This window comes from Pangasianodon hypophthalmus, chromosome 30, assembly GCF_027358585.1.
Source record: "Pangasianodon hypophthalmus isolate fPanHyp1 chromosome 30, fPanHyp1.pri, whole genome shotgun sequence".
Lineage (NCBI taxonomy): Eukaryota > Metazoa > Chordata > Actinopteri > Siluriformes > Pangasiidae > Pangasianodon > Pangasianodon hypophthalmus.
The window spans coordinates 1,358,086-1,371,721 of record NC_069739.1 but is presented as its reverse complement, the minus strand read 5'-3'; the positions used below and the strand labels follow the sequence as shown (position 1 = coordinate 1,371,721).

The 13,636-nt window shown below is 40.2% G+C and overlaps 3 protein-coding genes across 3 annotated transcripts; all 3 read left to right on the top strand.

The window, feature by feature from the left end:
- The first annotated feature begins 125 nt into the window (after positions 1-125).
- LOC113533601 (trace amine-associated receptor 4-like) lies at positions 126-1,534 on the top strand. The gene has a single exon (XM_026925844.3). It carries the CDS (start codon positions 277-279, stop codon positions 1,309-1,311), a length of 1,035 nt encoding a protein of 344 aa, XP_026781645.3. The 5' UTR covers positions 126-276; the 3' UTR covers positions 1,312-1,534.
- Positions 1,535-4,569: 3,035 nt separating this feature from the next.
- On the top strand, positions 4,570-5,632 carry LOC128317806 (trace amine-associated receptor 3-like). The gene has a single exon (XM_053231615.1). It carries the CDS (start codon positions 4,570-4,572, stop codon positions 5,554-5,556), a length of 987 nt encoding a protein of 328 aa, XP_053087590.1. The 3' UTR covers positions 5,557-5,632.
- Positions 5,633-10,385: 4,753 nt separating this feature from the next.
- On the top strand, positions 10,386-11,372 carry LOC128317805 (trace amine-associated receptor 3-like). The gene has a single exon (XM_053231614.1). It carries the CDS (start codon positions 10,386-10,388, stop codon positions 11,370-11,372), a length of 987 nt encoding a protein of 328 aa, XP_053087589.1.
- Positions 11,373-13,636: the final 2,264 nt, after the last annotated feature.

Here is a 13,636-nt window from a genome sequence, read left to right as displayed (position 1 = left end):
TTCATGCAAATAGGATGATGTCACACTGAAGCATTTCTACTGGTTGTCTTTTAAACACCAAAATGTATATAATTTAGCATGGAGCAGTGTCTTGTTTTCATCTGTGTACTTTGTGGGCATGAAAAGACTATCTGCTAGATGTAGATGTGATTTATCAGCTAAAGTAGATTTAATGTGTTTTGTTTCAAGTGCTGGCGTTTGTACTTTATTTATTTATTGAAATTCATATAGTTGAACAGAATTTTACTTGTAAAGGACACTTGTGAATTTGTTTGGATGGACACGCTGTTCATGAATAACACTGATGTGGAGATTTTGCTGCTCTGCTTCCCACACCAGCCTGACTCCTGCCTCCAAACGACACGCTTCTTTGTCATTAGAGTGGTCATGTACTTCTTAACACTAACTGCTATTCTTATGACTGTTTTTGGGAATCTGTTGGTCATCATCACTATTTCCCATTTTAAACAGCTGCATTCACCGACTAACTTCATCATCCTATCCCTGGCCTTCGTGGACTTCATGTTGGGCTGTCTGGTCATGCCTTTCAGTATGGTGCGATGGGTGGATGGCTGCTGGTTCTTGGGAGATCTGTTTTGTCAAATCCATTCCAGTTTAGACATGACACTAAGTATTGCCTCCATCCTGCACCTGTGTTTGGTTTCTATTGACAGGTACATGGCCATTACCGACCCTCTGGGCTATAAGATGAAGGTGACAAATGGAAATGCGGCAGTGTGTATCGCTATCGTTTGGATTTTTTCTTTCATGTTCAGCTTTGGAATTGTGTTTTCCAAAATTAACGTTGCTGGTCTGGATGAACAAATGCTAAAAACCTGTGTCGGAAACTGTGTTTTGATTTTTAACAAGGAATGGGGTGTTATCGCTCCACTTCTTAACTTTTATATTCCAGGAGCTGTAATGACCTGTTTGTACCTTAAAATTTTTCATGTTGCAAGAAAACAGGCGAGATTAATTTCTGATAGAACTGCTGCACTCACATCTGGTGAGACAAAAAAACAAGTATCGGATCAGAGGGAGAGAAAAGCAGCTAAAACTCTGGGTATTGTTATGGGTGTTTTCCTTTTGTGTTGGCTGCCTTTTTTTCTCACCACTGTTATTGACCCATTTCTCAACTTTTCAACCCCTCTTGATGTTTTTGATGCACTTATCTGGTTTGGTTACTTTAATTCCATGTTTAATCCTCTGATCTATGGATTTTTCTATCCCCGTTTTCAGAAGGCATTTAAGATTATCATTGTAAGATATCTTTTTCACCTCAAAAGCTCAAGCAACTTAGTGCTTCAGTGATTCTACTGGGCAGAATTGTTACTGGCATAAAATGCAATTTTGATGTTCACAACCTGGATTGGTTTCTGTATTGGTCTTCATAATCAGAATTCATATCATTTTGAATTTCAGGAACATGCTATATACAATAATTTGTGTACAGTGTCAGGTGCAGGTTTGAAACATTTACAGGAAACACTGTAAATAGTATTGAAGTAGAGGAAGTGAAAGTAAAAAAAGCAGAAATGGCACTGTTAGAATAGATCCTGTAGAGATTAGAGTGCTGAAAACTGAAGTAAATGTGTGTAGTGTACTCTTTCATAAATCATTTTAAAAAAAAAAAAAGCAAAAAAATGGTATGATTGTTTCATGGACACAAATACAAATGGGAATCATGTGAGATATTTTAGTATTACGACATACAGCGATGAAAAATCAGCAACAGTTCATGCTCTTTTAATATCATTGTTATTATGCTATTAGATATTGATGTCACAATAAACTTTATATCCCGGAAAATATGGTTTTTGGTGAAAAGCAGAAAAAAAATAGTAGTTCATCACAATTTAAATCAACTGCTAATCTACAGGTTTGTAAGAAAAATATTTTTGCAGGTTCCCCAACTCAATATTTAAACCCTTGCAGTGCTGCAGTATTATTATATGGTTTATACTGGTTTAGATATAGTACAGAAAATTACATTATTAAATGAAAAACATGATATTTGTAAAGATATTTTGGCTGAAATATAAAAGACATTTAACTCTAAAAGAGCTGGTAGTTTACTTCACATAGCATTAAAAAAAGGCAAAAACAACTACAGTGTAGTTAAAACTCTACTGTATTTTATACAGTATCTCAAGGAAATTTTATTTATTTTTATTGTGAATCATTTTGTACAACACATCTGTTCAGGTAAGCACTAGGCTCTCGGTCATTTCAATTTTATTTAGTTTTATTTTCATGCTAATGCAGTTCGTTGGGAGTTGAGGGGTATTCTCAAAGCTCATTCTGTGCACTTTTAAAAATGTTTGCTTTTTTGTTTTGTTTAAAGAACACCGTAATACATTACTGCAAGTTTGGGCTGACGGTACAGCTCATAAAAGTTTAATAATATTCATTTTTGTCATTTCAGGAACTTTGAAATTTATACATTTATATTAGCTCATGAGTGAGTGAGGTAGAAGTGTGTCTGTAATGATACTAACCTTTCTCCACTTACCTTTTTTCATTTTTTCTCCACTTACCTTTTTTGTTTTGTGTCTTTTTCCTGTCATTCATCTTCAGTAACCGCTTTATCCTAGGAACACCTGTTGCGAGGCTGGAATACACCCTGAGTGGGACGCCACATGTCCATCACAGCCTACCATTAACACACACCTTCACACACTCATTCACACTTACCGGCATGTTTTTGGGAGGTGGAAGGAACCTGGAGAACCCAGAAGACACTGGGAGAACGTCCTTTTCATGTCACTGTGAAATAACATGACTACAATAAGTAAAAGCTGCAACGTTTCCTACTTTCATAGAAAAAAAATATAAAGAAAGTTCACAATTGTCACAGCAAGCTTAGCGTACTGTATGTGTCTCCAATAATCACCATCTCACACAAAAGCCTGAGCTTGTAATAGTGTTCACTGTTTTCATAAGTTTCACCACAAATGCTAGCTGACATGAGCTAACCAGAAAGGATTTCTGGGAGACCTGTTCATAACCTTACAAAGTTAGGCAAAGTTGACAACATTTCTTGGAAGGATTTTATGAAGATCTATTCATAAATATACTTAAAATATAATCTGTTAATGCTAGCTAAGCTAACCTGACAGGATTTCTAAGAGGAGTTCTGCCCATACTCATTAATGTTGACAGCCCTTAATGCTAACACTAACTAGATAACTAATGTGAGCTAACTTTAGGATTTCTGAGCAGACTTCCCATTCCTAAATATACTAAATATTCTTCTAAGCCTAGGAGAGCTAACCTGACAGGATTTTTGAGAGGATTTCCTGTTCATACATATGCATAATATTTAATGCTGAGTCTTGCTAAGCTAACCTTACAGCATTTCCCATTCATAAACACACATAATATTTAATGCTAAGTCTTGCTAAGCTAACCTGAGAGGATTTTAAGTCTTTAGCTAACACAAGCTAACCTGACAGAAATTCTGAGAGGATTGTCTATTCATACATACACATAATATTTAATGCTAACTCATGCTAAGCTAACCTTACAGGATTTCTGACAGAATTTTAAAGTCTTTAGCTAACACAAGCTAACCTAACAGCATTTCTGACAGAATTTTAAAGTCTTTAGCTAACACAAGGTAACCTTAAAGAATTTCTGAGAGGATTTTAAAGACTTTAGCTAACACAAGCTAACCTTAAAGAATTTCTGAGAGGATTTTAAAGACTTTAGCTAACACAAGCTAACCTAACAGCATTTCTGAGAGGATTTTAAAGACTTTAGCTAACACAAGCTAACCTTACAGAATTTCTGAGAGGATTTTAAAGACTTTAGCTAACACAAGCTAACCTAACAGCATTTCTGAGAGGATTTTAAGTCTTTAGCTAACAAAAGCTAACCTTACATGATTTCTGACAGAATTTTAAAGTCTTTAGCTAACACAGGCTAACCTGACAGGCTTGTTAGCAAATAGTGGTCATAATTGTTTGATATTTTAATCTTTCATTGCAGTTTATTTACCTACTGACTTCCAGGCTTACCAGGAGTCTCTCAGACACCTTCTGATGGATGACATTTTTTTTATTTTATCTTTATAAATGTGTAGATCAAAGTCCAACAATCTGAGGAAAACAGTTATTGCTATCTAACATTTTATGCAGCTTTCATTCTGAAGACTTACTGTATGAGAGATATCTGTGCCAACCCTCAGTTACGAACATCAACATCTACATCTTGCCACAGTGGTGAGTGCTGGAATGTGGAACATGGCTGGAACTATCTTTCACAGATTTATTCTCTAAAAGTTCAATTATTTTTATATCTGGTTCAAGCAGAGGCATGATTTTGCATATTGCAGGAAGTCTTATCTAACTGGCTGCCACACAATAGCACCATATCCGTGGTGAGTAATATACAAAAATAGCACAGATTATTCTTCAGTTAGTCTTCATGGTGACGCAATTCCCTCTACACACCCTTTAGCAACCTCAGATGTGCAGTATTGGTGTGGATAAAAAGAGCCTTACATAGATCCGAGCTGAGTGTGTTTGGGTCTGTGTTTATATAACACAGGATGAAGGAATAGGATTCATGGAAGATTACACCAACACAGTCTTTGCTCATTTGGATTATCGTTGCGTCGCATCATGGAACACAAGCTGCTCCTCTGACTTCCAATTATTCCATTTGAATCACAGCAATTTGATTGTATTTTTCTTTTTTTCTGTGGTTTCTGTGCTTACCGTTAGTGGAAACGTAGTTGTAATAGTATCGATCACTATCTCCAAACAGCTCCGCACGGCAACTAACTTTGTCATCCTGTCTTTGGCCATGTCTGATTTCTTAGTGGGAGCATTAATGATGCCTTTACAGTGTATTATGCTTGTGGATGGTTGTTTATACCACACAAAACATCTCTGTCCTGTTTATCACTTTATCAGCACCATCATTGGCACCGTTTCGCTCTACAACGTCATTCTGATCGCGATCGATCGATACTTTGCCTTGTGCCACCCTTTCCGTTATGTTGCAAAAATGTCTGTGAGAGTGGTGCTGAAGTATGTGGGTTTTGGATGGATCTTATCCTTCTTTTATAATCTCTCAATGATGTACACTGGAAATTCAGAACAAGGCGAAAGGAAAGTGATCTGCATCCAAACATGCGCCATTCCCGTCAACAACGCTTGGGGTTTTATTGACTTTATATTCATTTTTATTGTTCCATGTTTACTGATCATAATTCTGTATGTCAAAGTTTTCACAGTTGCCCTGAGACATGCAAAGGTTATTTCTGATTCTGCAAAACCTGGACTTGGACCTGGACTTAACCGGAGAAAATGGAAATCAGAGATCAAGGCCACAAAAACATTAGGCACTGTTGTGTTTGTGTATTTGGTGTGCTGGATTCCATGGTATATATTTTTAGTGAATATTGAGAATGTTTCAGACTCTAATGTTATCCTAAATTATTTAATGTGTCTGTTTTACAGTAATGCCTTTATAAACCCCATTATCTATGCAATATCAAGTCCCTGGTTTAAAAATTCACTGAAATTCTGTGCTTTATTTGGAAAATAGTCTTCAGTGTGTTTGTGCAGTTAAAGATGCAGTAGTGGATTTTTTTTAAAGTTTCCTATATGTACAAATATCTTGAAAAATATGCAGAACAAAACTTAAAAAAAAATTATATTGTATTATATGGCTGAAAAAAACATTTGAAAACCTGAAAATACACTTCATTCCATACCAGAATTATTTGGATGGCCCTTGTGTCAGTCATTTCATACACACTCCCCAGCACCCCTTCACAGCTGAATTTCATGTGTTTTAGTGCTAAAACTTGGCTTTAAAGTGCTTGAATGTCCGAGTGGGCAAAAGCTGCAAAAATGCTAACATCAGCCAGGCTTTATAGAGCTTCGTAGTTCACCACTCTAACAAGCAGAGTACTTCTGTAGAGCCTATAGTATGCTTGTGTAAAGCATAATTAATTAAATTTCGTTGTCATATAGAGAGAGCCCTCCACAGTTCCTTATTATTCTGTGGTGCCTTACAATTGTGGTGTTATTCTTCTTATTACTCTGCTGTCCATTATTATGCATTTCCTCTCTGTTTTGTTACTCTGTCATCATTATTCTGTAGTTAGGTACTTTTATCACGTAGATCTAAATAACAAAGTAAGGCAATGCTCTAACTAAATAAACAGCCCACCTTGTTATTTGAAAGTGAAGTCATACTAATGATAATGCTAATCTTTATGATAGCTGAACTTGCTAACTCTATTTGAACTGTACTCTACAGGTCACTGTATGTCCTGGGGATGGAGATTTGTAAACTTGGCCAGGAATTGGGGCAGGCTAAAGGAGTAAAAAAAATTCTTTCAAATGTTGAACCCACCCACTTAACTGTCAGAGGGTTAATCTTGAAAAAATAAGACCAATCTTACCTCATGCTCCTTTAATAGAAAATGTAATGTAAGTCTGCAACAATCACATATTTCATAAATATAAACAGTGATATAAATATAATATAATATAAATATAAACTAATGAGATTAACTACACTATTTCTAGTGTTTGTAAAGGTTACCACACTGAATGTATGTTTTCTCATCTGTCCTTATATGAAAGATATTAATACAGTTCAAGAAGTTTATGCCTTGACAAATCAGGGTGTGGTGTGGAGAATCACACATGCAGTATGTGAATAGAAATAAAGACTGTGTTTGCTAATTTTAAAGCACTGGATCACTTAGATGCAGTACAAACAATTACTGATGTTATACTGGGTACTGGAGCTTATAAGCATGTGCAGGTGCACTTGCAGGTGAAGCTCTGTAAAAATGCTTTTGTCATTATCCTTTAAAGACGTCCTTGGCTATGATTTGTAGCCTTGTTTAGGGATTGCTTCGAAAATGGGTCCAGTTTTGGCGGGTTGTTTGGAGCCATGGTTCTCAAAGTGGGGTCGAGGAAATATAGCCAGGGAGTGTATAAATTTCTTTTTATTACTGTAGAAAATCTAACCCTATACTCTGACTATGACTACAGTAACATGACTACAATAAGTAAGCTGCAACGTTTGCTACATTCATAGAATAAAAAAACAACTGGTTAATATAGAGAAAATTCACAATTGTCACAGTGAGTTTAGCCTACGTTATGTGTCTCCAATAAGCAATAAGGCTCTTGATAGTCACCATCTTAACCAAAAGCCTGAGTGTATAATAGTGTTCACTGTGTTCATAATTTTCACCACAAATGCTAGTTGGTTAACATGATGCTAGAATGGCTAACATGAGCTAACCAAACAGGATTTGATAATTCTCACCTGTGCCTTATTATCTGAAGGTTATTTATTTGTGCCTGTTTGAGCTTTCAGTGCCTCCCGTAATCCATGAGCGAGAGAGAGAGACAGAACGTGAGTACGCTTGGCCAAGCTTGCAAGACATACACATGCACACTCGCACACACGCACACCTGCCACGAAGCGTGAACTTGAACCTGATGGCACGAAAGCCGCGAGTTTTGGTTGTTTTCTGTGTTTTGAAAGTGTGCTGAAAAGCGTGGTTTGAATAAACGTGAGCCCAAAGCTTAGTTAAGATTCCGCCTGTCTCTTGAGTCTTCCTCCAAATTGTCCCACACCGAGGTTCTACAGTGGTCCCAAAACCCAGGATTTGAGGTAGACTCCAATGCTGCTATAGAAAAATCCATGCTAGCCGAGATTGTTAAGTTCCTCGCCACTCTCCACCAAACCCAACATCAAGCACTCTTCGACCTGCGCCACGAGCAGCAGCTGCGCTTCGATGCCCTCATGCGGGAGCATGCTGAGAGCCAATGGGCACTCCAGAAGCTGCTGCAGCCCAGCACACCTCCAACTGTGTCCCCTGCCACTCTGACACATGGTACGCTCATGAAGATGGCCCCCAAGGACAATCTGGAGGACTTCCTGGAGCTCTTCAAGCATGTGGCAGCTGCTTGGGGATGGCTGGAGGAGGAATGGGCTCTGCGACTACTCCCCTTGTTACCGGGGGAAACCCAGCTAGCTGCCCAGCAGCTGCCACCACGGACACAGCTGGAGTATTCCGGTGTCAAGAGAGCAGTTCTACAGCGCATCGGCCAGACACGTGAGGAGCACCGCCAAAGTTTCTGGTCACTGCAGCTCCCCGAGTTTGGCTGCCGCTTCACCTGTGTGCAGCAGCTGAAGGACTCCTGTTACTGAAGGTTGATGGCAGAGAAGCGGGACACAGACCAGATCGTTAAGCTGGTGGTAGTGGAGCAATTTGTCGCTCGACTCCTGACAGGAATGGCAAAGTGGTAAAGTGCCACCGGCCAAAGGCTCTGGACAAAGCCGTGCAGCTGACAGGATCACGGGTCTAGGCGTCTCTCGTTTTCCTCGCTCTCTCTCTGCTACTCCTCCCCGGTCCCAGCTCCCTGGTACCGAGGTGCAGAGGCCCTAAATCTGGCTCCCCGAACCTGGATTCCTCCCCATTGTTCCTCCCCTGCTCCTTTACCTCTGATGTCTCCTCTAACTCCCTCTCTCTATAGAGGTAGAACCTTCTGTGCCCACCAGGACCAGGGAAAAGCCTGGGCAGATCTGCATGCACGGCAGGGAAGCTGGGCATTTCCAGGATCAGCGTCCCTTTGTGGAAGCAGGAATACTGATCTGGATCCCTAATGCGCCGCAGGCCTCCCATGATGGAACAGGAACATACCACGTCAGTGAGTATACAAGGGAGTACACATCAGGCCTTGGTGGACTCAGGGTGTAACCAAACCACTGTCCATCAAAGCCTGATTCCATGTGGGGCATTGAAGAATGCATGATTGGTGAAGATGAGGTGTGTGCACAGAGATGTTCACAATTATTAAATTCCAGAGGCAATAGCTTAAAGTGGAAGCAGCAGGTAGTCCTGGCCTCATGTATCCACTAATTCTTGGGACAAATTGGCCAGGGTTTCTGGCATTAGTGGGAGAAATGTTTGTGGATGGGTCTTGCAGTAGCGAGGTGTGGAATGTGCGCATGATGTGGAATGTGGAAGCGTTGGCTGGGGAGGTGTTGCCGGGGCCATTGACATCAGCTCCACGTCAGGAGAACACAGAGGGTGGGGAGAGCTCTGCCCCTACACACTGGGCAGGGCTTCCCCTTGGGTATTTCCCCTTGGAGCAGTCATGCGATGAGATGCTGAGGCACACCTTCAACCAAGTGAGAGTAATCGATGGTCAGCAAATTCAGCCTAATGTTATACTGTCCCACCCGTATTTCTCAATTATTAAGGATAGGTTAAAAGCGAGTGATGCAGGACACTTGAACTAGACAAGAGACGATCCAGTTGTTGGTCCCAAATTGATAAGACAGCAGCGATTGTGGCCTGCCCAAGACCCAAGACCAAAAAGGGGGTGAGGCAGTTCCTGGGGCTGGCTGGCTATTATAGAAGGTTTGTACCTAATTTTTCGGACATCACCAACGCGCTGACTGACCTCCCTAAAAAGGGAGCACCAGACCCGGTCCAGTGGATGGAGTTGTGTGAGCAGGCTTTCTGCCAGGTAAAAGTGTTTTTTTGTGGGGGCTCACTGTTGCATTCATCTGACTTATTGCAGACTGACACATCGGACAGAGGGCTGGGGACCGTTTTGTCCCAGGTGATGGACGGAGAGAACCACCCCATGCTGTACATCACCTGAAAGCTCTTGGTGAGGGAGCCCAAATATCAAGAAGGAGTGTCTGGCCATCAAGTGGGTGGTCCTCACCCTACGAAACTACCTGCTTGGGCACGCTTTCACCCTATGTTTGGACCATGCCCTGCTCCAGAGGTTCCACCACATGAAGGATGCCAACACACAGTATATCACTCTTTGGGATCTGGCACTTCAACCATTCAAATTTGAGGTGGTCCACAGACTGGGGGAGCAGATGGTGGTGGCGGATTACCTCTCCTGCCGGGGGTCAGCTACAGGCCAGACGGCCTGAGTTGGGCGGTGGGGGTATGTGGCAGCACGGTCGAGCATCAGTTGTGGATGGAGAGGAGGCGAGTCGAACTGGTAGGTAATGCACCCGCTTGGCTGAGTTTGCGAGACATACACCCATACACCCACCACGAAGCATGAACTGGAACCTGGCGGAGCAAAAGCCATGAGTTTTGGCTGTTTTGAAAGTCCGCTAAAAAGCATGGTTTGAATAAACATGAGCACAGAACTCAGAACAACTCGGAACAATATCCGTGGTGAATAATATACAAAAATAGCACAGGTTATTCTTCAGTTAGTCTTCTTGGTGATGCAATTCCCTCTATACACCTCTTAGCAACCTCAGATGTACAATATTGGTGTGGATAAAAAAAAAGCCTTAAATAGATCCAAGGTCCGTGTGCTTTGGTCTGTATTCATAAAACACAGGATGAAGGAATAGGATTCATGGAAGATTACACCAACACAGTCTTTGGTCATTTGGATTATCGTTGCGTCGCATCATGGAACACAAGCTGCTCCTCTGACTTCCAATTATTCCATTTGAATCACAGCAATTTGATTGTATTTTTCTTTTTTTCTGTGGTTTCTGTGCTTACCGTTAGTGGAAACGTAGTTGTAATAGTATCGATCACTATCTCCAAACAGCTCCGCACGGCAACTAACTTTGTCATCCTGTCTTTGGCCATGTCTGATTTCTTAGTGGGAGCATTAATGATGCCTTTACAGTGTATTATGCTTGTGGATGGTTGTTTATACCACACAAAACATCTCTGTCCTGTTTATCACTTTATCAGCACCATCATTGGCACCGTTTCGCTCTACAACGTCATTCTGATCGCGATCGATCGATACTTTGCCTTGTGCCACCCTTTCCGTTATGTTGCAAAAATGTCTGTGAGAGTGGTGCTGAAGTATGTGGGTTTTGGATGGATCTTATCCTTCTTTTATAATCTCTCAATGATGTACACTGGAAATTCAGAACAAGGCGAAAGGAAAGTGATCTGCATCCAAACATGCGCCATTCCCGTCAACAACGCTTGGGGTTTTATTGACTTTATATTCATTTTTATTGTTCCATGTTTACTGATCATAATTCTGTATGTCAAAGTTTTCACAGTTGCCCTGAGACATGCAAAGGTTATTTCTGATTCTGCAAAACCTGGACTTGGACCTGGACTTAACCGGAGAAAATGGAAATCAGAGATCAAGGCCACAAAAACATTAGGCACTGTTGTGTTTGTGTATTTGGTGTGCTGGATTCCATGGTATATATTTTTAGTGAATATTGAGAATGTTTCAGACTCTAATGTTATCCTAAATTATTTAATGTGTCTGTTTTACAGTAATGCCTTTATAAACCCCATTATCTATGCAATATCAAGTCCCTGGTTTAAAAATTCACTGAAATTCTGTGCTTTATGTGGAAAATAGTCTTCAGTGTGTTTGTGCAGTTAAAGATGCAGTAGTGGATTTTTTTTAAAGTTTCCTATATGTACAAATATCTTGAAAAATATGCAGAACAAAACTTAAAAAAAATTATATTGTATTATATGGCTGAAAAAAACATTTGAAAACCTGAAAATACACTTCATTCCATACCAGAATTATTTGGATGGCCCTTGTGTCAGTCATTTCATACACACTCCCCAGCACCCCTTCACAGCTGAATTTCATGTGTTTTAGTGCTAAAACTTGGCTTTAAAGTGCTTGAATGTCCGAGTGGGCAAAAGCTGCAACAATGCTAACATCAGCCAGGCTTTATAGAGCTTCGTAGTTCACCACTCTAACAAGCAGAGTACTTCTGTAGAGCCTATAGTATGCTTGTGTAAAGCATAATTAATTAAGTTTCGTTGTCATATAGAGAGAGCCCTCCACAGTTCCTTATTATTCTGTGGTGCCTTACAATTGCGGTGTTATTCTTCTTATTACTCTGCTGTCCATTATTATGCATTTCCTCTCTGTTTTGTTACTCTGTCATCATTATTCTGTAGTTAGGTACTTTTATCACGTAGATCTAAATAACAAAGTAAGGCAATGCTCTAACTAAATAAACAGCCCACCTTGTTATTTGAAAGTGAAGTCATACTAATGATAATGCTAATCTTTATGATAGCTGAACTTGCTAACTCTATTTGAACTGTACTCTACAGGTCACTGTATGTCCTGGGGATGGAGATTTGTAAACTTGGCCAGGAATTGGGGCAGGCTAAAGGAGTAAAAAAAATTCTTTCAAATGTTGAACCCACCCACTTAACTGTCAGAGGGTTAATCTTGAAAAAATAAGACCAATCTTACCTCATGCTCCTTTAATAGAAAATGTAATGTAAGTCTGCAACAATCACATATTTCATAAATATAAACAGTGATATAAATATAATATAATATAAATATAAACTAATGAGATTAACTACACTATTTCTAGTGTTTGTAAAGGTTACCACACTGAATGTATGTTTTCTCATCTGTCCTTATATGAAAGATATTAATACAGTTCAAGAAGTTTATGCCTTGACAAATCAGGGTGTGGTGTGGAGAATCACACATGCAGTATGTGAATAGAAATAAAGACTGTGTTTGCTAATTTTAAAGCACTGGATCACTTAGATGCAGTACAAACAATTACTGATGTTATACTGGGTACTGGAGCTTATAAGCATGTGCAGGTGCACTTGCAGGTGAAGCTCTGTAAAAATGCTTTTGTCATTATCCTTTAAAGACATCCTTGGCTATGATTTGTAGCCTTGTTTAGGGATTGCTTCGAAAATGGGTCCAGTTTTGGCGGGTTGTTTGGAGCCATGGTTCTCAAAGTGGGGTCGAGGAAATATAGCCAGGGAGTGTATAAATTTCTTTTTATTACTGTAGAAAATCTAACCCTATACTCTGACTATGACTACAGTAACATGACTACAATAAGTAAGCTGCAACGTTTGCTACATTCATAGAATAAAAAAACAACTGGTTAATATAGAGAAAATTCACAATTGTCACAGTGAGTTTAGCCTACGTTATGTGTCTCCAATAAGCAATAAGGCTCTTGATAGTCACCATCTTAACCAAAAGCCTGAGTGTATAATAGTGTTCACTGTGTTCATAATTTTCACCACAAATGCTAGTTGGTTAACATGATGCTAGAATGGCTAACATGAGCTAACCAAACAGGATTTGATAATTCTCACCTGTGCCTTATTATCTGAAGGTTATTTATTTGTGCCTGTTTGAGCTTTCAGTGCCTCCCGTAATCCATGAGCGAGAGAGAGAGACAGAACGTGAGTACGCTTGGCCAAGCTTGCAAGACATACACATGCACACTCGCACACACGCACACCTGCCACGAAGCGTGAACTTGAACCTGATGGCACGAAAGCCGCGAGTTTTGGTTGTTTTCTGTGTTTTGAAAGTGTGCTGAAAAGCGTGGTTTGAATAAACGTGAGCCCAAAGCTTAGTTAAGATTCCGCCTGTCTCTTGAGTCTTCCTCCAAATTGTCCCACACCGAGGTTCTACAGTGGTCCCAAAACCCAGGATTTGAGGTAGACTCCAATGCTGCTATAGAAAAATCCATGCTAGCCGAGATTGTTAAGTTCCTCGCCACTCTCCACCAAACCCAACATCAAGCACTCTTCGACCTGCGCCACGAGCAGCAGCTGCGCTTCGATGCCCTCATGCGGGAGCATGCTGAGAGCCAATGGGCACTCCAG

Excerpts from the sequence above, each read along its gene's own strand:
- LOC128317805 (XM_053231614.1), top strand. The coding sequence starts at position 10,386 with ATGGAAGATTACACCAACACAGTCTTTGGTCATTTGGATTATCGTTGC.
- LOC113533601 (XM_026925844.3), top strand. The coding sequence starts at position 277 with ATGGACACGCTGTTCATGAATAACACTGATGTGGAGATTTTGCTGCTC.
- LOC128317806 (XM_053231615.1), top strand. The coding sequence starts at position 4,570 with ATGGAAGATTACACCAACACAGTCTTTGCTCATTTGGATTATCGTTGC.